The 20,978-nt window shown below is 42.0% G+C and overlaps 1 protein-coding gene across 1 annotated transcript in view; it reads left to right on the top strand.

The window, feature by feature from the left end:
• The window catches only part of LOC311180155 (collagen alpha-4(VI) chain-like), a gene marked incomplete at its 5' end in the record, with an annotated part of 74,150 nt that overhangs the window by 43,485 nt on the left and 9,687 nt on the right, over positions 1–20,978 (top strand). Inside the window, 10 exons of the mRNA XM_084247815.1 lie at positions 847–909; positions 1,766–1,828; positions 3,582–3,632; positions 5,849–5,884; positions 5,988–6,050; positions 7,358–7,420; positions 8,543–8,578; positions 9,829–9,865; positions 11,354–11,365; positions 11,451–11,944. Coding sequence (XP_084103941.1) covers positions 847–909; positions 1,766–1,828; positions 3,582–3,632; positions 5,849–5,884; positions 5,988–6,050; positions 7,358–7,420; positions 8,543–8,578; positions 9,829–9,865; positions 11,354–11,365; positions 11,451–11,944 — 918 coding nt within the window. The remainder of the gene's footprint in view (positions 1–846; positions 910–1,765; positions 1,829–3,581; positions 3,633–5,848; positions 5,885–5,987; positions 6,051–7,357; positions 7,421–8,542; positions 8,579–9,828; positions 9,866–11,353; positions 11,366–11,450; positions 11,945–20,978) is intronic.

Here is a 20,978-nt window from a genome sequence, read left to right on the forward strand (position 1 = left end):
GCTCCAGGATGGTCTAAACCCTGCTTATATCTCTTAGTCAAGAAAAATGCCCCAAAATAGATGACTGGATCAAGAAGATGTGGTACATATACACAATGGAATATTACTCAGCAGTCAAAAAAGATAAACACATGCAGTTTGCAGCAACATGGATGGAGCCAGAAGGGATCATGATCAGCGAAATAAGTCAGAAAGAAAAAGAAAAATACCGGATGGTCTGACTCATAGCAGGAATTTAGAAAACCTAAATAAGGGACCAGGAAAAAGACTAATTAATACAAAGTAAAACTCAAAATCAACAAGCAACTATAAACCAGAAACACACCATGAGGGATGGGGGGAGTGAAGGGGAGAGGAAGGACTAGGGTCAAAATAAGGGGGAGGTGGTGCAATTGTATGGGGAATATAACCAAAATGATAATGCATACATTGTGCAAAAATGAAAAATGATGTAAGAATTATATAAAATAAAAAATTAAAAAAAATCTAACCCCAGACTAATTTATAATTTCCTTTCTCATTTGATAATATTTTCTTTCAGAGTGGGCAGGAGTCCAGGCATTTGTCTTCCCAGTCTCTTAATCAAATGGTTTTTCCCTCTATTTGTCAGATAAACCGTCCAGTTTTCTGCACATGGTAGATGTGAACTCTTGAACGTCTTACTCCCCCACTCCAGCCAACTCCAAGGCTAAATGTGTATATTATGCAGTTTATATATTGGAGGATAAAGTGAACTATGTGAAAATTGAAAGGTGATTCATGAGCACATTTCAGTAATAACTAGAGAGTCAGATAGTTGACTCTGTTGTCTTTGAGGTGATTTCAGTTGTGGTTTTATTCTTGCAGGGGAATCCTGGGTTTCCAGGACCAAATGGTTCGAAGGGAAAAGCTGGACCAAGAGGAATGAAGGTAAGTGTCAGAGAACACACTCTTCCTTGATGACAAGTTGGTTTTTCTGTACAAATCTCTCCTTTGTGGTCATTCTTCACATGAGTATTGGATGTGGTTGGTAATGATGTTGGCTATGCGTTATCTAAGAGCTAGAGAGATGGGTATGGATAAAGAAAGATGTACAGAGAGAGATGTAGAGAGTTGGTCAGGTAGATGGTCATATATACCAGTCAACAAAGACACATCAATAGATAAACATGGATTCATCACAAATTCAGATGCACATACCCAAACCTAGAAAAGTTCTCTAACTGCTGCTTTATACCTGGCTTTGCTAATTTTCAGGACCAAAATATTGACTACATTTGTTAGTTATCTGTATCTAACAAAAGCTAGAGTTGGGCCTCCCCGGTGGCGCAGCGGTTGAGCGCTGGGTTGCAAAGCTGCCCGCGGCCTCTGCGGCGCCGGTTTGATCCCCGGCTGCTCCCCGGCCACCGGAGGAGGGTCCCACATGGCGCGCAGACCTCTCCTGCTGCCCGCTGCTCCCCTCAGCAGTGTACTTCGGTCCTTCTGCCTGCTCTGCTCCCCGCTCTGGCTCTGGTGAATTCTCTCACCCTCCCGTGCTTCTGACAGTACCCAGTGCATGTATAAACAAAACAAACAAACAAACAAATAAATAAAAAAAAAAAGCATGCCTCTATTAAAAAAAAAAAATACCTTTAAAAAAAAAAAAAGCTAGAGTTAAGACGTTTGCCTTAAACTGTAGGATGCCAATGGGGCTTGAGAAGAGTGACTAAAATCTCCAAGCAAAATGACATAAAATTGCATCTGCCCATAGGAGAATTAATTTAATCTTTCCCCTTTATTATTAAAGGGAGAGGTTGGTGATCCAGGAAGAAAAGGCTCACAGGGTCGACAAGGACCAAGAGGGCAACCAGTAAGTCTAATTTCTCTTTTTTAGTCTAATTTCTCTTTTTAAAATTAAAACTTTATCATTATCAAGGTGAAATTTTTGTATAACACTAAATCAGTTTCAATTGTAAAACTTTGTAATTTGACATCTGTAAACACTACATCATGATCACTACCAAATATTTATACTTAACTTTTGGTGCATATTTAACACCGTCCGTCCATCACCCCCTGGCCCCGCCCCCGCCCACTCCATATCTCCCCCTTCTGTTATCTATCAGTCCAGACTCTCAGTTGAATTTCTCATTTGTATCTATTGTTTAACAGAAAATTCTAGTATTCTTGAATTAAACTCAGTGTTATGTTATCACTAGAATGGTGGTGAATCTAAATAGTCCAGGATTGGGCCTCCCTGGTGGCGCAAGGGGTTAAGATGCAGCCTGTAAAGCCATGTGAAGCCTTTGCTGCATGAGCTTGATCCCCGGCCGGCCAGGGAGCAACCCACGTGGCACAGCAGACCTCTCTTGTCTCGCCTGCTGCTCCCCTCAGCAGTGTATTTCAGTCAGTGTACCTGTTCTCCCCACTGTCTCTGGTGAATCCTCTCACCCCCACATCTCTGGCCTGTGCCCCAGCTCTTGTATGCATAAATAAATCTTAAAAAAAAATAGTCCAGGATTATCAAACTTTTCTTATCAACACAGAATCCAAAGATGTCTCAGGAATGTTTTGGCCTTTTCACATGTTGTTGAAGAGGGACATGCTAGTGACCCTTTTCTATCTGACAGAGACGTTTTACAAGCATTCGAGTCTCTTTTCCAGGTGTTCAACACAACACTTTTTCCAGCGAGACAAGTCATCCAGTCAGCATTATAAACCTTTAAGGGCACAGATTTGATTATCCAGGAACATAGAAATAACCTCTGGACATCAAGGATCGTGAAAGGTTTACTTAACAGATTGTGCTTCCTAAAACAGGGCCACATATTTTTACCTTAGTTATGGCTCTGAACATGAGAGTACAATGGTTATTTGAGGACTGTTTTCAAGTAACTACCTTACCGGACTTAGCTTTGTGACAGAGTATCATATTCCTACAACTCATATTCTGAGATTTCTTTCAGCAGCAGCAGAAAAGCCGATAGTAGTTTTTGTACATTTTTTTTTTTTAATGGAAGCAACATTGGTTGACAATTCTGTATATGATCCAGCACTCTGGACTGAAATTGCATTTTAGCAAGGTGAAGAAAAAGGAGTAGGCTTAAGAAGAGAAAGTTTAAATGTGGAAGGTGGGAGAAAAGGATAAAATTTCTATAAATGGAGTATTGGGCAAGTAATGTTTTACATGTACGCTCAATTCAGATGATGACGTTAACACTGTGTAACTTTACTACAATCTTATCATTTAAAGTGACACAAAACATATTCTTACTGACCTTTCCCGGGGACAGACAAATTTGGGAGAATGCCATTGTTTGTTTCTTGTACAATGAAAGTAAAGTCAAGGGGAACTTTTACAGTGATTTGACTTCCTAAAACGATGGTGTCATCTTGCTGCTCCAGGATTTCACTGTAAAGGTGGTTATGATTTTTGGAAAATAATGCAAAGAGCTTATATCTTGGTCTTTTAAAGTTTTAAAGCCTGCCACTTCTTTATCCTATAAAGGAAGGAAAAACCTCCACCAAACCCCTGCTGCCTTCTTCACCTCCCTGCTCTGCCGATATATCTGCTTTCAGGGATGGTCTGGATGACTGTATTTCATCTTGTGTCATTTTCTCAGGGTGCTCTTGGTCCAGATGGATATGGACGTCCGGGAAGAAAGGGAACAAAGGTGAGGGTTACCTTGCAGAATGTTCTGAACTAAGGACTGTAGTTTTTACTTTTTGTTTTACTAGAGTAAGGATCGTTGCCCATGTGGTACGCCACAGATGGTTTCTGCATGTTGTTCATTACACGTTGTAGTTGCCAGAGACCTTTCCTTACAAAATAAAAGATGAGTTTGTCAAGCCCTCATTTGAAAATCAAACTTGTTACTTCATCTTCCACCTGTGCCAGATACTCCCACCCCAGCTCTGGGCTCGCTAGCCCTGGGCACTCCAGCTCCTTGCCTTTTGCTGACACTCTGACCTGTTCAGGGTGCCCATCTTTATCTCCCTCTTGTGTACAATATTTATGTGTTTTTTTTAGAGTGACTCAGCTATCATCTTCTCCCCTGGAAGCTTTCTTGGACTTCCTCACACAGAATTTTTTTTTCTTGTACTCTGTGTTCCTGAAGCACATTGTATTTCTACAGTGACCCCATTCCTTTTAGGTTGTGTTAGAATTTATCCATGCACACATCTACCTCCCAGTCTCTGAACTTGACAGCAAGATTGCACTGGACTCATTTATCTGTTGCTGAAATAGGGCTGACACAGAGTAGGTGCTCACTGACTGCATTTAAATATAACCTTTTTGAATACCTGCCATTCCCATAAGAGGTTGGTATTTTAACATGTAGTTCATGGGTCATCGATAGTTGTTGTGAAGCATGGAAGTCACATGAAGCTTTTCAAACAAATCAGATGTCAGTAGCCACTATTGTTTTGGGTGCTTCAGTCTGCTTTTTATTTATTGCCTCACAAAACAAAAAAAGTCACTGGGTTGTTCACTGGCGCTCACGACAATGTGAGGACTCTGCTGGCTTCTCTGCCTTTTCATTTCCCTTGTGACTGCAAGGTGGCACCACTGCCATTTTATCCACCAGGAAAAGGTCCTAAGCACAGTAAGCTCTTAGTAAATATCTGGGAAATGATGGTATAGAGGGGGACCTCAGTGATCACCCAGTTCAACCCAGTTACATCATCTTTCACATGTCTCTTTCTCTCACCCCCTAAATTTAATTCATTAACAAATAATAGTGAGTCTGTCTTCAAAAGAGACGCAGCATCACATCACTGTGCCCAGTGCTGCCACCGTCCTCTTGGCCAAGCCATCATGATTTTCTACCTGAATTACTGCATTAGCCACACATCTGATCTCCCTGCTTCCATTCTAGTTTGTTCACTGTGCAAGAGCCAGAACTATCTTTTAAACACATGGCCAGCTTATGCCACTCCTTGACTCAGCCCAGCTGTGCCTCCCAGTTCCATTCAGAATGAAATCCACTATTACTGTGGCCTCTAAGACTCTGCGCTCTCTGGCCCCTCTGTTAACTGCCTGACCTCTTCTCCTGCTCCTGTCACCCCGTCATTCTGCTTCACTGGTCCCCAAACACACCCCACATTCATACTCTTGCCTCGGGGTTTTTCAATTGCTCTTCCCTCTGCCTGGAATACTTTTCTCCCATATCTGCTTGGCTTTCTCTCTAAACTCCCCTTTGGGAGTAGCATTTTTGTTTCCCTGACTCATTCTTTCTCACTAGTTGGCTAAGTTCCACAGTAGCAGAATTTTTGGTCTGCTCACCATTGAATTCCCAGTACCCAGAGAAGTGCCTGGTACAGGATAGGTGCCAAGTACATATTTGCTGAATGCATAGTGGCTTTATAGTATGTCTTTGATCTAACAATGAGTATCTGCTCAGCCTTGGACTCCTAACAGCAACAAAAACACTCTCTCCTCTACTGCTAGGGCCAGGGGTGTGCTGGTCAGAGACTGAGGACACTGCCACCCCTCCTCAGGGGTCCAGGTCTCTCTTTGGACTGCAGAGAAAGGGGAAGTATTTGGGGCTCATCAGTTTAGTAGCCCTTCCTTGGTTTTCATTGGATCAGATCTCCAGTTCATTAAACAAAGAGAGAAAATTGCTTAAGAATGAAGTTTCATTACACAATCTCTTAAGAAGGGGGATCAATTTGTGACAACCATTTGTCAGTTTCACAGTGAATTACAGAAATAAAATATGATCACTGGGGAGTAGCTCAAGATAATGACGGCTCCAATAGTCAGTTTTCTGGATATTTTGAATCTATTTCCTCAAAATTATAGTTCCTTCTTTTTCTCTGAGGTATGTCAGAGTGAGACTTACGTCACATGGCATTAAACTAACCCTTTTCTCATTTCTGACACTAGGGTGGACTTGGATTTCCTGGCTATCCTGGGGCACAAGTAAGAAGAGCTCTCCCTTGGCCCGGCAGCCGGTATGCAGCATGCAGCGCTAGTTTGTATTTGTTTTTATTTATACTCAACATTCTGCTTTGATTCTATTAAGGGAGAAGTTGGGGACCCAGGCCGCCAAGGAGAGAAGGGGGCAAAGGGCCTCAGAGGGACAAGGGTAAGAACCAGGAATTAAACTTCTCAAGATCTTCAGAGGCGCACATCATGACAGTCTGCTCACAGGAGCACATTTCCACTGTGGTAATGGACTTCTAATGGAAGCCTGTGTCCTCTTCAGGCAGTGGATGGGCCACACGTTCCTCGGGCTGCCCACTTCTGCTCAGTCTTGTTCTCATTTGCCTTCTGAATGTGAATACAGTTCACCAGATCTTAACAGCAGAAAATTCAAGTTGGAGTTTCAGTTATGCATTATCAGCCTTTCAAAGAAACAAGTTTTGGGGTACCTCTGTGTGTTAAGTTTAGATGGCATTTGGAACACATAAAAGTCACTGGAGTGTGAGTTTATCAATGAAAACAAACACTGCTGTTGCTTTAAGATTCTTCCAAGTGTTAACGATTTCTTAGGTATTTTAGGATTAGACTACAGGACCATGACTGCTGATTTAGTGGACTTTGATTCAAGTTTTACTGCGCTTTGTAGCGTCTACCATTAAAAATCTGTTCCTTTAGATTCTGAATATTCAGTCTTGAAGCACCTCAATTAACTGCTAGCTCTTTTTGGAAAGAGTAAATCTATGATGGCTGACTACTCAGTAATGTTTAGCTGATAGACATAGAGGCCTTTTTGGAAAAGGACATGGGTGCACTCAGTGAAGAAAAGAGAAAAGGAAAGAGAACATGTATTTTCTAAAATAAAAAAAAATACCAGTAATTGGTATTTTTATAAAATGGCAAGGATACAAAGAAAGTTATGATTTATGTCCAACTTGGCTTGCTGCTGACTATTGCTTTGCTCAGCTAAGCTTATCTCTCTGGGTTCAAATACAAGATGAGGCAACAGTTATGTGCAGATAATTCTGTCAGTTCAAATACCTATAAGATGAACAGTGAGCCCATGGCTGATATACCTGTTTAGAGACACCAAAAACCAGAAGGAGGTAGAGGATCATTTCTTTTCTTCTGATGCCAGACTCTCAATGCAGATTTCCTGCACTCTTTTAGTTATATGACCTGGAGGTTCAACTAAGTATTAAGCTATCCTTTAAGAGTATTTTTGGTAGTATGTGTGTGTATGTATTCGTGTTGGCTAAAATTGGGTATGGGGGTATTTAGATGGCTTGCCAAAAGAGACCTCTTTCTAGCCTCTGTGACTTACTCCACTGGTCACAGTTGATAAACTGGCCCATAAGCAGACCTGTTGGGCCTCAGGTTCAGTGGCAACTTGATATCTCAAAGTGTGTCTGATAGTTTTAAGCGACTTCTACTCAAGGCAGGAAGCTTACTCCCCTGTTTGGTCATTTTCAGGGCAATGCTGGCTTTCCTGGATTTGTTGGAACTCCAGGTGACCAAGGACTATCAGGACCAATGGTAACATGGGAATTTCGCCTTTCTCTTATTTTCAATCTTTGTGTAAAAGTGGAGGACTAGGTAAGAGGCATCTCTAAGAGGCAATGAATGTTTGGGACACACGAAGGTTCTATATGAGGAACGGTCGAATCTGCTGGCATCAGCGCCATGTGTTTACACTGCGTATTTGCTTAATACATGTACTTTTTACTTGAACACTGGGAAGCAATAGCTGGAGATGTATGAGTCTGTCTAGACACATAACGAATACATAAGAGGACACATAAAAGTCACTGGAGTGTGAGTTTATCAATGTAAGCAAGATGAATAGCATTTGTGTAAAAAACAGGGAAACCTAACAAAATATGACATTTATTTAATCTTAACTGAAAAGGTCGCAAACTCACAAATGTTTTTAAAGTTTTCTGGAATACTCTTTGGAACACAAGGAAAGATTTTGAGGCTGTTGTTGCTTTGTTCTATGCCTTATCCCAGGGGTGAGGCTGTAATTACATGAGGGATGGCACAGTAGGTCATCTGGGTGCTGAACCTGGTGCTTTCACTGCATTTAGCATCTCAGAAACTGCAAAATCAAAGCATCAAAAATCTTAGAAGGACCACCTTTGCCCATTTTACAGATAAGGAAGCAAAACCTGAGATGATAGTGACCTGCCCAGAGTCACAAATTACTCCCAGGTGGAGTCTAAATAAGAGCAAAGATCTCTGTTCTCCCAGCATGATTGGAGTCGAGAATCTCTCCTCTGGAGGGTTCCAGTGAAGACTTGTTTAGTACTGGCACAGAGATGGGTAGTGTGGGCGGCTCGTAGAAGGGGACTCAGGGGAGATCTACTTTCAGAGTGCCTATGAGTTTCATCCTAAACTATACCATGGTTTCAAAATGACCTGGCCTCAGAATCTTTACATACCATCTACTGGGCCGCCTGGACTGTGAGGTCTGGGACAAAGTAGGTGCTCTGACGACCTTCCTTAAGGGGTCAGGCAAAACTCGAGAGCCAGGACGGAAGGGCAGATGGTGATCTGTGTGCTGTGGTCAACTTTCTTAGAACCTCTTGCCAACTCTGAGACAATAATTTGTTGGGCCTCAGATTCCTGCATTTTAATCCCAAGTGTCTGTTTTTCTAGGGTGTCAAGGGCCCCAAAGGTGTGACAGATATGATGGTAGGTGAAGATTTTAATTCGAGACTTTATTCTTTTCACAAAGCTTTCTACCTTCACAAAGTAGAAATCTGTAAAGATTTTTTAGTTTCTCCTCTTAAAAATTCTCTTTGTACTTTATAAATTTTACTCTGGGAATGTTATAACCAAGTCACATATAAAGATTAGAATAATATTTTAAATCCTGGAGGGAATCCGGATGTTTTTGAGTAACACTAGTTGACATGAAAGGAAAGATATACCTTTTGGCAACATGCCTTTTTGTAAAGTTCAAAAATTGCCTGTAAAGTATTTATAAGTCAACACAGGTGTAGTACAGGCCTTTATGTCTCATAGCATACCTGAGAACAGTCTAAGAAGTTAGGGATTTTTTTTATCTCCCAAGTGCAAAAATCCTATTGAGGAAGGGGGGCGGGTGGAGGAAACCGAAGAGCAGGTTGGGATCAGGGAAGAAGGGGCCAAAGGGAAGAAGCCGATTTCTAGGAGGTGTTAGGGGTATCTGGACAAACACTCTTTAGCTATGCTCCAGGAATTGCTAGTATGAAGACCAAAGATTAAAGGCATTTCTGTCCTCTTGTGCCAAGAGTCCTGGTTTTAACCTTCTACAGAATCAGATTTTATCTGTTGCTTCGTGAGGCAGAGTTAAGAAAATAAGTACACGTTATCTACCTGTCTCTCGTAGCATAGGCACTAGATAGCATGTGGAATATATTAAATATTTGAAAATTCCCTCAGCAACCAGAAATATTTTTTTCCAGAAAAATGATTTTATTAGGGTAGTCAACTTGAAGACTTTGAAAGATAGCTATGTGCGGTGCCCCCTCCCGCGGCAGAACTCAAGTGAATTATCAGGGACAATTGCTGTCATTTTTAAAATATGCCCTGCAAACTTTTACTTTATGTGTTAATATTCTATGGTATATTTCACTTTAAAAAAACTGAGAAACATAAGTGTTTATTCTGTTCTCTGTATTCTTCCTATATATTTTATACTTTTCATTATAAAATGTTTGTAAAGAAAAAAAGCATCATTGCAAATATTATAGTACGGGAGTTTTTCCAGGCTTCAGAAATATTCATTGTTGGATAGTTTAATCTGCTGTACCAATGCTTGGGGTTTCTGTTGTAGATTAAAAAGCTTCAGATCTGCACTGATAACATCCATGTGCCCAATCTCTTAAGTCATGAGAATGAGGAAGACTGTTCTTCAAATTAAATACTTTTCCTTTTTCCTCTCTTTCTCTACCTAACAGCCTTGTGAGATTGTTGAGTTCAGTCGAAAAAACTGCCGTAAGTTTGAAGGAGGCGCTAAAGGAACCAGTGGTTTGAAGTGGGACTGGATCATGGATTGGGGACAGAGTGACTTTTGAGATGGACTGAGGTTTGGGGGTGGTTTGAGGTTTGGGGGTCCATCCTGAAAGACTCTTACAAATTTGTATGTTTGACTCAGTCTCCCCTTGGGTCTGTGATCTGCAGTGTCGTCTCCAAAATGACGTGCCGGGAAAGCACATCATCTCAGATGAAGAAGAATTCTGTAATATAGCAGCTCATGAAATGCTGTGCTAATTATACACCTGAATGTCTGTATCTTGGTGCTTCTTATGAACAGGAGGATTCAGAAAGAAAATACAAATGGCAGTAAACCTATAAAAATGACCTCCCAACAAGTCAAAGAATACAAGTTAAAATAATTAATGCTTATTTAGTTTCTCAAATTGGAAATTTTTCCAATGACAAAAAAAAAATCCCTATCTAAATTTGGGAAGTGTATTCAAAAGAACAGATTGCCATTGGGGGTGTAAATTGGTACAAACTCTATGAAGAGCAATTGGATAATGTATATCAAAAACCACAGTCACAGAGATTTGTATAGGACTGTATCTGGACAGATATACACAAATACATGTGCAAGTATGCTCACCCCAAAGAGATGTTGGCATAAAATAAAAACATAAGATACCTACATAGCAGAATAGAGATACTGCTCTAAATTTATGTCTGGAAAAAGATAGATGTTCACTGACTAAGTAAAGAAAAGTTTGGGGTAGTACATATCCGAAGCTTCAACCTTTAGGAAATGAAATAAAACAAATTATTTATATATGTGATGAATTAAGTTTAATTTTAATTTTTGTCCTCATTTTTCCACAAAAAATTATTAACTTTCATGTACACACTTATAGTTTATAATTAATATATATAGCTTTTGACATATAAACGTGTATAAATAGATATTTGCACAGCTTCAGAATATCTGGGTCTATTATTTAGATTTAGGGTGCGTTGAGTGTGACCTCAATGTTCAGTAAAAATGACACAAAAATGTTTCTCAAATCAAAGCCTGGAAGTAGCTGGTCCAGGGTTGATACGGAACTCCGTGATGTTTAAGGACATGGGCTCTTTATTTTGTCTTAATTTGCCAATGGGGCAAGGGTGCTATTTCACAAATCACCTAATGGTTCTTGATGTCAGGCTTCAACCAGCAGGAAAAGGAAAGAAAAGGAGAAGGATGCCTTTTCAAAGTTGACCCTGCCATGTTTCTTATTCCACTATCCAGTTGGTAAAGATGGCTGCCCCCACTGGGAAATGTAGTGTTTGTTCTGGGCAGCCATAATACATAGCCAGAAATTGGGGTACTGGGTACTGGATAACAAGTAGAATTTCTGATTGAGTATCTCCAAGGAGGTGGTTTTTCATATTGAAAGACCCATCTGGAAAAAATGCCACTGCCAACATAAACTAACAGTGTCTTTTCTCTCCAAAACAATTCTCTTGCAGCTTGTTCAACAGGTAAATATTATTTCTTCTGACTCAAGTCCTCTCCTGTTTAGGGGCAGTACAGAAAATCTTCAATTTGTGTTTTTATCACCTCCAGCTGTTTCTAAATGCCCAGTGTTCCCAACCGAAGTGGTCTTCGCCTTGGACATGTCAAATGGCGTCTCCCAGGTGGATTTTGAGAGGATGAAAAACATTGTATTATCTCTGGTGATGAAGATGGAAATAAGTGAGAGTAACTGTCCCACAGGTGCCCGAGTGGCCATCGTTTCTTACAGTACCAAAACGGACTACCTGATCCGCTTCTCAGACTACAAGGGGAAACCCGCACTCCTGCAGGCCATTGAGACGATCCCCCTGGCACGGTCATCTGGCATCAGGAACCTTGGGGGCACCATGAAGTTCATGGCAAGACATTTGTTCAAGCGTGTGCGCTCGGGCCTTCTCATGAGGAAGGTGGCTGTGTTCTTCCAGGCGGGCTGGGCCTACGACACGGATGCCATCAACACGGCCATCCTGGAGCTTAGTGCCCTGGACATCCACTCCACCATCATCACCTTCACGCAGGGGCACAACCTCCCAGATGCTCTGCTGGTATGTGGGTAACTGCTGGGGAACGGGGCTGTGGAGCTGCTGTTGGGGGGAGGAGCTCCCGGGAGGGGCTGTGTGTGTCGTAGCAGTGGGGGTCTTCTCATGGGCTCTACTGTTAGTGCTCTTCCTTGAGAACTTACTCAGTGCTGAGTGCTTTATAAACATTATCTTATTCAGTGATCTCCTAGTCTCCACAAGGGGGGTGTGATTGTATGTCTCCATTTCAGAGAGAAGAAACCAAGACTTAGCGAGGTTAAGCAATCACCAGAGGTCAGAGATCTAATTAGTGGTAGACTGAAATTATCTACTTTCAGGGTCTGTGCTTAACCACCATGCGTAACTGTCTCATGGGACTCCATGGATTGTCTTTTTTTAAAATCACATCTCCTATGATAGTGGGTAAAATGCACTGATTCTAAATGCACAGCTGGGTGGATTTTTTTTTTAAGATTTATTTATTTATGTATACAAGCACTGGGGTATAGGCCAGAGGTGTGTGTGGGGGGGGTAAGAGAATTCACCAGAGACAGAGTGGGGAACAGAACAGGCAGATAGACTGAAATACACTGCTGAGGGGAGCAGTGGGCGAGTCAGGAGAGGTCTGCTGCACCATGTGGGTAGCTCCCTGGCCGGGGATTGAACTTGTGCTGCAGTGGCTGCGGACAGCTTCATAGGTTGTGTCTTAACCCCTTGTGCCACCAAGGAGGCCCCTAGGTGGGTTTTTGTGTGTGTTTAAACTCATTGCCAAGACACGGTTCAAGATTCTGCACTCTCTCAGCATTCCACATGGTTTCCCTCACGTCTCTTCCCACATCAGATGCTCCCCCAGAATAACTGTCTTCTTGCCTCTGTTACAATCAACATGTTGGGCCCATGCTGGACTTTTGAATATGTTGGGTATCCTCTCATGCACTGGTTTGTATCTGACTTCTTTCACTCAGTGTAATGTCTGTTTTCCTTATTAATCTATGTCATGTAATTTGTTTTGTTTCACAACTTTTCTGAATTGTTCAAGTGTGTTTGTACACCACAAATTGTTTTCTGTTCTCCAGACTTTACTTTTTGAACTGAAACCCATATGACACATTCTCATGGTATCTCTGGGAGGATTGCAAAATGATGGATGGTTCTTTTTTAAGAGGTTCCCAGGCTGGTTATAAATTTTAGCGAGGTGAGCAAGTGGCATCATCAATATTCAATATTCAACTGTTTTTGACTTACAAAAAGGGAAATGTCAAGTGGTTTGGCTTCATATCTGATGAAGTCAGTTGTGTTAGACCATTTCATTTTCTCTAAAGGTTGTGGTGTACAGAAGGGATAGGTGAGAGATTTGTCTGACACAGCTGTGAATGTGCTTCTCTGAGAATCAGTAGGTAAAATTGTGGCAGCCTGCAAACTGGGGGGAAGGATGGACAAAATTTCTTGGTTTTTGTCTTTGGTTCCTTTTATTATGATTGAAGGGCTTTTGGAAAAATGTCTTTATCTTTCTGAATCTCATTTTGCTCAGCTCCAAAATGGAGAGAGGCTTGCAAGTAGGCTTCCTTCCAAGTGTAATTATCTGTTTTCAGGAGGGCATTTCCCTAACATTTGAAGAGTGAGAACACAAGAATACAGTCACATCCCCCAAATATTCATCAGCGCTGCTGAATCCACAGAGGGATGATCCTTCGTTGCGATATCTTTGCCCTCTTAGTTGCTCTGGCTTCTGAGTAAAAGGATGTAAAGATAAGTGAAAAGAACCTGCCAGTTTAAATATACGTGAGCCTCAGTCCTGTCATTTCTATCCGCCCCCCCCGCTCTCCATTTCCCGGACACATCCTTGCCCCCCAGATACTGGGAGATGACTCTGTTCCTTAAATGTAACAAGTTAGAAAGGATGTTAAATGGGGCTTGCCAGCTCGGATATAACTAATGACTTCATTGCTGGTGACTTTGGCAAGGAGAGAAACTATAAAAACGACAGCCCCTTTCTCAAGGCCTTTCAGAAAATCCTCTTTTCTTCAGAGCTGGCCATATTGCAGTTGTTAACCTCCTCTGCTCTGTGCTGTATCCTTAGGGGAATCCAGCTTGGAGACGGGGAATAGCCTGTAATTTTTCTTCTGAATTATCTGCTCAAGGGCTTTCTTTGACACTGTGGGGCTTTTGTCTTTCACGTCTATGTTATTTTATTTTTTCAGAACAGCACTCACATGCTTCTTGTGGAAAAATGATGGTTGTTCAATTTGAAACAATTATATAAACAGATGCCTTAACTTTCTCAATCCACTTAAATATTTTTAGAGGCTGTAAGATGTTAAAAAGATTTTTAAGCCATCTATTTAGTCTTTTCAGCCTTAAATTATGTAATAATATTTGGACTATTTGTACCTAATCCCTTTGTTAAGCCCTGTCAAATTGCTTTGTGTCTCAAAACGTAAGACTTCATCCCTTTTTTTATTTAAATTGCTTTTTAAAGATTTATTTTCTTTATATAAGAACTGGGGTACAGGCCAGAGGCACAGGAGAATTCACCAGAGACAGAGCAGGCAGGGAGCAGAACAGGCAGACGGACCGAAATCACTGCTGAGGGGAGCAGCAGGCAAGACAGGAGAGGTCCGCTGCACCATGCGGGCATCATCCTGGCTGGCCGGGAATCGAACCCGTGCTGCAGAGGCTGCGGACAGCCTCACAGTGCTGCGCTCAACCCGCTGCACCACTGGGGAGGACCTTGTCCCATTTTTTAACGTCAAAAAATAGAACCATAGAGAAAAGGCAATTTGTGTGCCAGGTTTCAGTCGTCGTTTTTCTTTATAAAAATCTAGTGCACATTCTAGGAAAATAATGCATGTTTATTGATCCACACACTGTTCTAAGATCTTTTCATATATTGATTCATTTAATCCTTATTGCAGCCCAATGAGATAACTGTTCTTATGGACCCATTTTTCAGATGATGAAACTGAGATGCATAGAAGTTAAGTAACTTGCTTAAAGGGCTGGACCTCCTTCAGTAGCTGAATTTTAACTCAAAGGTCAAAAACAGGAAGGGAGTTTAGTTGTTCTAAGTTCTTTCCATGTATTAACTCATTTTATCTTTTTAACAATACTATGAGATAGATCTATGAACTGACCCTAATTCATATATCTGTGTATTGATCTGAAAAAAATGCAAACAATGAAATGGAGACAAAAATAATCAGCTTCAGAAGATGAAAACCTTAAGGAAGATCAGAGGGATTTTTTTTGGCAATTTAAAAATTTTGGTATAATTTCAGAATTTAGAAAAGTTGGAGAACATTGTTTGTTTTTGATTTTTTTTAAAAAGATTTATTTCTTTATGCATACAAGAGCTGGGGCACAGGCCAGAGATGTGGGGGGTGGAGGACGATGCACCAGAGACAGGGTGGGGAACAGAACAGGCAGCCTGACTGGAATACACTGCTGAGGGAGCAGCGAGCAAGACAGGAGAGGTCTGCCTCACCATGTGGGTTTCTCTCTGGCCAGCTGGGGATTGAATTCATGCTGCAGAGGCTGTGGATTTCATCATAGTGCAGTGCTTAACCCCTTGCGCCACCAGGGAGGCCCAGGACATTCTGTTTTTTGAAGAATGTGTTGGGTTGTCAACACAGAGCCTTTTTGAGACTGTGGATCATCTGCTCCTGAGGCCTGTGGGCCACTGTTTTCGATAACTGTTACTTCCTTCAAACTAGGATCAGCAAATGAGGGAAGGAATTGGGTAATGAGCCTTCAAGTTCTGCCTTTGTCTTTCATGTCATCTGGGCATGTCATCTGGCACTGGGGCCTCAGTGGATTTGCCTGTAAAGTGGGGATAAACTCATAGGACTGTTGTGAGAATTGTAAGACGTGGTGCCTGCCTTGCCATGACTCTTTCTGTGTGGACAATGTGGGCCATTATCACCACCATCTTTGTGAGGTCCTAGAGGCCCCTTGCCGACTGTTTCTTGAATCAGAGAACACCATTTAGTGAGTGCCTTCAAGTTCCGAGCTACAGGCTTTTCATGCCTTATGTATGTATTTTTTAAATTGAAGTAACATTGATTTATAACACAGTATGTGACTGAGGAGTATAGGTTCACACTTGTCAGATGTTATGCTACCACACCACACCCACCACCAAAGCACCCTGGCCCATTGGGCCTCCTCTACCCTTCTGCTGGCCTCAGTTCTGAAGTCAGATTCCAAGGATTGGTTTGGGTTTGCCTTTGTCTGTTCCTTTGCTTCAGTTCTTTATATTCCACATTTAAGTGAAATCATCCTGTATTTGCCTTTATCCGGATTTATTTCACTTTATATCATCCCCTCCAGTTCCATCCATGTTGTCACAAATGACAAACCTTGTCATCTTAACCCCTCACTACTCAAAATGTAGTCCCCGAATGAGCAGCATCAGTGCCAGGTTTGTGAGAAATGCTAAATCTCTAGAACCAGCCCCGATCTAATCTGTCAATCTGTATTTTTATCAAGATCCCCAAATTAAAGTTTGAGGAATGTTGGTCTAATCCTTGTACTATTCTACACGTTGATGAAGGTTTATATTTCCCAGGCGAGGAAAGGGAAAGTCAGACATTCTAAACTACCTTTTCCTGGACACAGCCCTCCAGTGTGCCTGCTTCCCAAATCCCTTCTGCTGAGAACACCCTCAGCCCAACTCAACCCCCAATGTTTTCTGGGTTCATGAAAGTCTTGGTGGGACCTTGCCAAAGGGCAGGAGGTGAAACTGGACTTGAACTCCTGGGGTCACTTCTAGATTATGTCTCTTACCTCATTCTGTCTCCTTCCCCTACCTTTTTTTTTCAGCTTAACTTCCATATTCCATGTTTTCCCTCCTAGAACTTTACTGCATCTGGATGTCAGCTGGTTTCTAAACCTCCCCCCTTAGAGTCTAGTTAGCTCTTTCTCTGTCCAAGGCAAATCCTCCTCCCAACCTTCCTTCCTTCCCGTCACCTCCCATCTGTCCAAGCCAAGAGCCTCCTCCAAATCAGTTGCAGGAATGAATATTGTCCAGGGGCCTCTGGCAAGTTAGTATTGCAGGTGGTGCATTGAACCCCTGTGGGTCTCTCCAGCTAAGAGTTCTTGGGGGCTTCTTTATCACTGGATGCTGAGGTCTGAGGGTTGTCTATATTCTCTGCAATATTTTCTTTCTGTTAAACAAAAGGGAATCAATGGCCTCCACAAATACTCCTGTCTTCCCTACACAACTAGTCCCCCAGACTACACCCTGCATTCAGGAATGAAGCTGCTTAAAGGGAATTAATGAAGGTGCTGATTCAAACTATGGTAGAGCAGCGATCCTCAAGCAGCTCGCTTGGTTTCTGTTCTTTTAGGTTCCTTCTCTGATGCTGATGGGGTTTGCAATTGGAATCATAGACACCCTCCCCCCTTTTCTCCTCTGCTCACCCTGGATTCCCTCCCACACTGTCTTCACTTGAGCTTTCTCAAGAATTGTCTCTTGGTCCACATTATCAATGTCAGGGCTATGATAGCAAGTCCAAAGTCAGAGCAATTAATTGTTAATAATAACAACTAGGTCCAACTAAAGCTATTCTGAAATATAGTTTTCCCTGTGCACTTCCAGAGTGTTTTTGTATACTTATTCCCATAGTTTTGCTTTTGCAAATTCACCAAAAGTTCTTATTTTTCATTTATTAAACATCCTTGTTTGTTTTTCCACAATATAGGATTTCACCCCTCGGGTGACATCACCATAGTTTTCCCACCACCAAAGTGCCCACAGTCCTCCACTGCACTCTGCTCCCCACCTGTTCCCTACCTTCCTCCTCCCCATAACTAACATTTTAAGCATGATCACAAAATTATTTTTCTACAGAAAGGGTTTGAAAAAGATGCAAGTTTTGTAGTTGTTCCAGTTCCACTGAATTTGGTTATTTTGTCATAAACAGAACAGAAGGAAAAGTTAGATGCTTTGAGATGCTCACATAGAAAAGGTAACAAGAGGTGAGTACCCAGGTCAGGGACTGAGGACTCAGCTGTGTTGAACAGGAGGATAACTCAGTGATATTGACTCCTACCCTAAAGGTCCGTCACTGAAAAAACTGAGACTAGAGGCTTGTCCAAGGTCAAGGGCTAGAACCAGCGTGCCTTAAGTCTGTTAAGGAACTAGGGTTCCTGACACTAAGGCTGCAGAGAACTTGCCCCATACACTGCCCCTTTGCACAAACTTGGGAGGACATTTGAAGTCTTTCATACCGCCTTAAAAATCCATGCACATTCTGTGTTATATAACACATTTGGCCCATGTTTCTTGAGCTTAGCATTCCCCACAACTCTGGGGGTATGATCCATAATCCTAAAGGTACCCCACATAACTTCAGAAGCCTTCCAAATCCACTGTTTTTGCTAATTCTTCATGATTAATTAGATTCATTTGGCTTTGTGAATACTCAGATTTGATGACCATGTGGAGCAGATCTGAATGTTGAATGTTGGCAACTCTGCACTCACTCTTGATGTCTGCCTCCTGCATCTGACAAGGAGAACCAGAGGTCCGGATGTGCTGTGTAGCTGCACACGGGAGGTGGGGGTGCTGTAATCTCTGGGGAGTGAGGGCATTTAGAAAATGCTGTACACAACCTCCATCCACCGCAGGGCCTTTGTACATGCTCTTCCTCTATACTGTGAGTCTTTTCCCTGCTGCTTTGCCAAGGTGAGCATCCTACTCATGCTATTACCTTCCTCAGGTTCGCTGTATCCCTTTTCCTAGAAGTGAATCTCCTCTTCCTGTAGTCCTAAATTGTGTTATTAGACCTCTTTCTTTCTTGAAAACTGTCCCTTTCCATTTAAATGTTAAGCTCTTGGAAGGTGTAATTGCGTCACCTTTGTATCTCCATGTGGCATGTTAAGACTTCTATGTAGTAGCTGTTCAGTCAGTCTTGATTTAATTTTTTTATGTCAGGAAACACATAATTTTAAGCTTGCTTTTAGTGTAGGAGCAACAAGAGAGGATGCATTCCACCTTTCAACTGAGGAAAGTTCCCATGTGTTTCTTCTGTGTTGTATTAACATAAACAAAAGTTCAACTCTTTATATTTCTTTCCCCACAGGGTTTTTCCTTTAAGTAAGCTCATTCTGAGAAACAGTGTTTGGGATTTGCCACAGTCCCAAACGAAGGAGTGAAGAGCTCTGTAAGGAGCATAGTTTTTTTTTTTTTTTTTTAAATAATAAATTTTATTTTTATATTCCCCCATACAATTGCAAACGCCCCATTCTGACCCCAATCCTTCCCCTCCCGCCCCCCACCCCCCAAAAAGTGTCTCTGGTTCATAGTTTTCTGTTGATTTTGATTTTCACTTTCTTATATTCATTTTCCTGGTCCCTTATTTAAGTTCTCTAGATTCCTGCTATGAGTGAGACCATCCGGTATTTTTCTTTTTCTTTTTGGCTTATTTCGCTGAGCATGATCCCTTCCAGCGCCATCCATGTTGCTGCAAATTGCATGTGTTTATCTTTTTTGAATGCTGAGTAATATTCCATGGTATGTATGTACCACATCTTCTTGATCCAGTCATCTATTTTTGGGCATTTGGGTTGTTTCCAAAGCTTAGCTATTGTAAACAGTGCTGCTATAAACATAGGGGTGCAGGTGCTCTTTGGAATTGATGTTTCTGTGTCCTTTGGGTAAATACCTAGGAGTGGAATTGCTGGATCATATGGAAGCTCTATGTTTAGTAGGTCCAGAAATCTCCACACATCTCTCCACAGTGGTTGGACCAGTTTGCACTCCCACCAACAGTGCAGAAGAGTTCCTTTTTCTCCACACCCTCGCCAACATTTGTTGTTGCTAGTTTTTTTAATATGTGCCATTCTCACTGGTGTAAGATGGTATCTCATGGTAGTTTTGATTTGCATTTCCCTGATGACAAGTGATGTTGAACATTTTTTCATATGCCTGTTGGCCATTTGCATTTCCTCTTCAGAGAAGTTTCTTTTTAGCTCTTCTGCCCATTTTTTGACTGGATTATTTTCTTTGTTGTTGCTGAGTCTCATCAGCTCTTTGCAGATTTTTGTGATCAGTCCTTTATCATTAGTGTTGGGTGCAAAAATGTTAGGAGCATAGTTTTTTAAAGCAGCCTTTGCCTGTCTGTGTCTCTGAGGCCTAGCAGGACGTTTTCATAGCCAGCACCTTGCCGCCAGAGGGGGACCCAGAGCTTGCTTGTTCTTGGCCACAGAGGGAGGAGCAAAGAGTGGACTCTTAGGGGGCCCTGGCTTGCATGCTTGACAGAGTAGAGACAGAGATGGGCATAGCTAAGCTTTGATGTTTTCCTGTTTGCAGACCATACTTCAAATCCTCAGAGAGATAAACTGGTAGCATTTCTAACTTCATCATGAAGTAGAAATCTTGCCAACTGTCAGGGCAGATTTACTGTGAAACCATTCAAGCCCGTGCATGTCTCAGTGGCTTAACACAGAAAAGGGCTGTTGGGCCACCTGTCACAAGTGTATGTGGGTCATTGGGTATGTGTGTAGGGGGAGGGGGATTTGCTGCATACAGCTGTTTCAGGGTCTCAGCTCCTTTTTTTCTGGATCCTCTGCATCCGGCTCAGATGCGAGCTAAGGGAGCAACGGAGTGGAGTGTGCATGCTGGGAGGGCTGCATGCCTGGCGAGATCCTGTCATGTGGTCCCCCTCACTGCAGGGGAGGTGGGCAAGTTCTCTCCAGCGGTGGCCCTGGGGAGTAGAGGGGATGTGTTAATCATCTAACCGTCATGGACATGGACTTGGTTGGATTTATTATTGTTACTCATATTTTACTTTTCAGCTAATATAAAGTTGTTAGATTAACCATAATTGGAAAGGTTAGGAAGGAGATAAACAGAATGCAAAGCCTTTTCTGATGCCTTCTTGCTTTTATCTGTCAAAACCAGACCTATCTGAAGCACCTCCACTAGGGGGCGCTCCTTTATAATCTCCATCTCTGGATCCTAATGCTGTGTGTCTGAAATCCCTGCCTCGGAAGGGTCTGCCTGACCATGTTTGTAGCTCCCACCACACTGCATGCTGCATACAGAGGCCAGTCAGTA

The sequence above is a fragment of the Talpa europaea genome (genome assembly GCF_964194135.1).
Source record: "Talpa europaea genome assembly, chromosome: 11".
NCBI classification, from domain to species: Eukaryota; Metazoa; Chordata; class Mammalia; order Eulipotyphla; family Talpidae; genus Talpa; species Talpa europaea.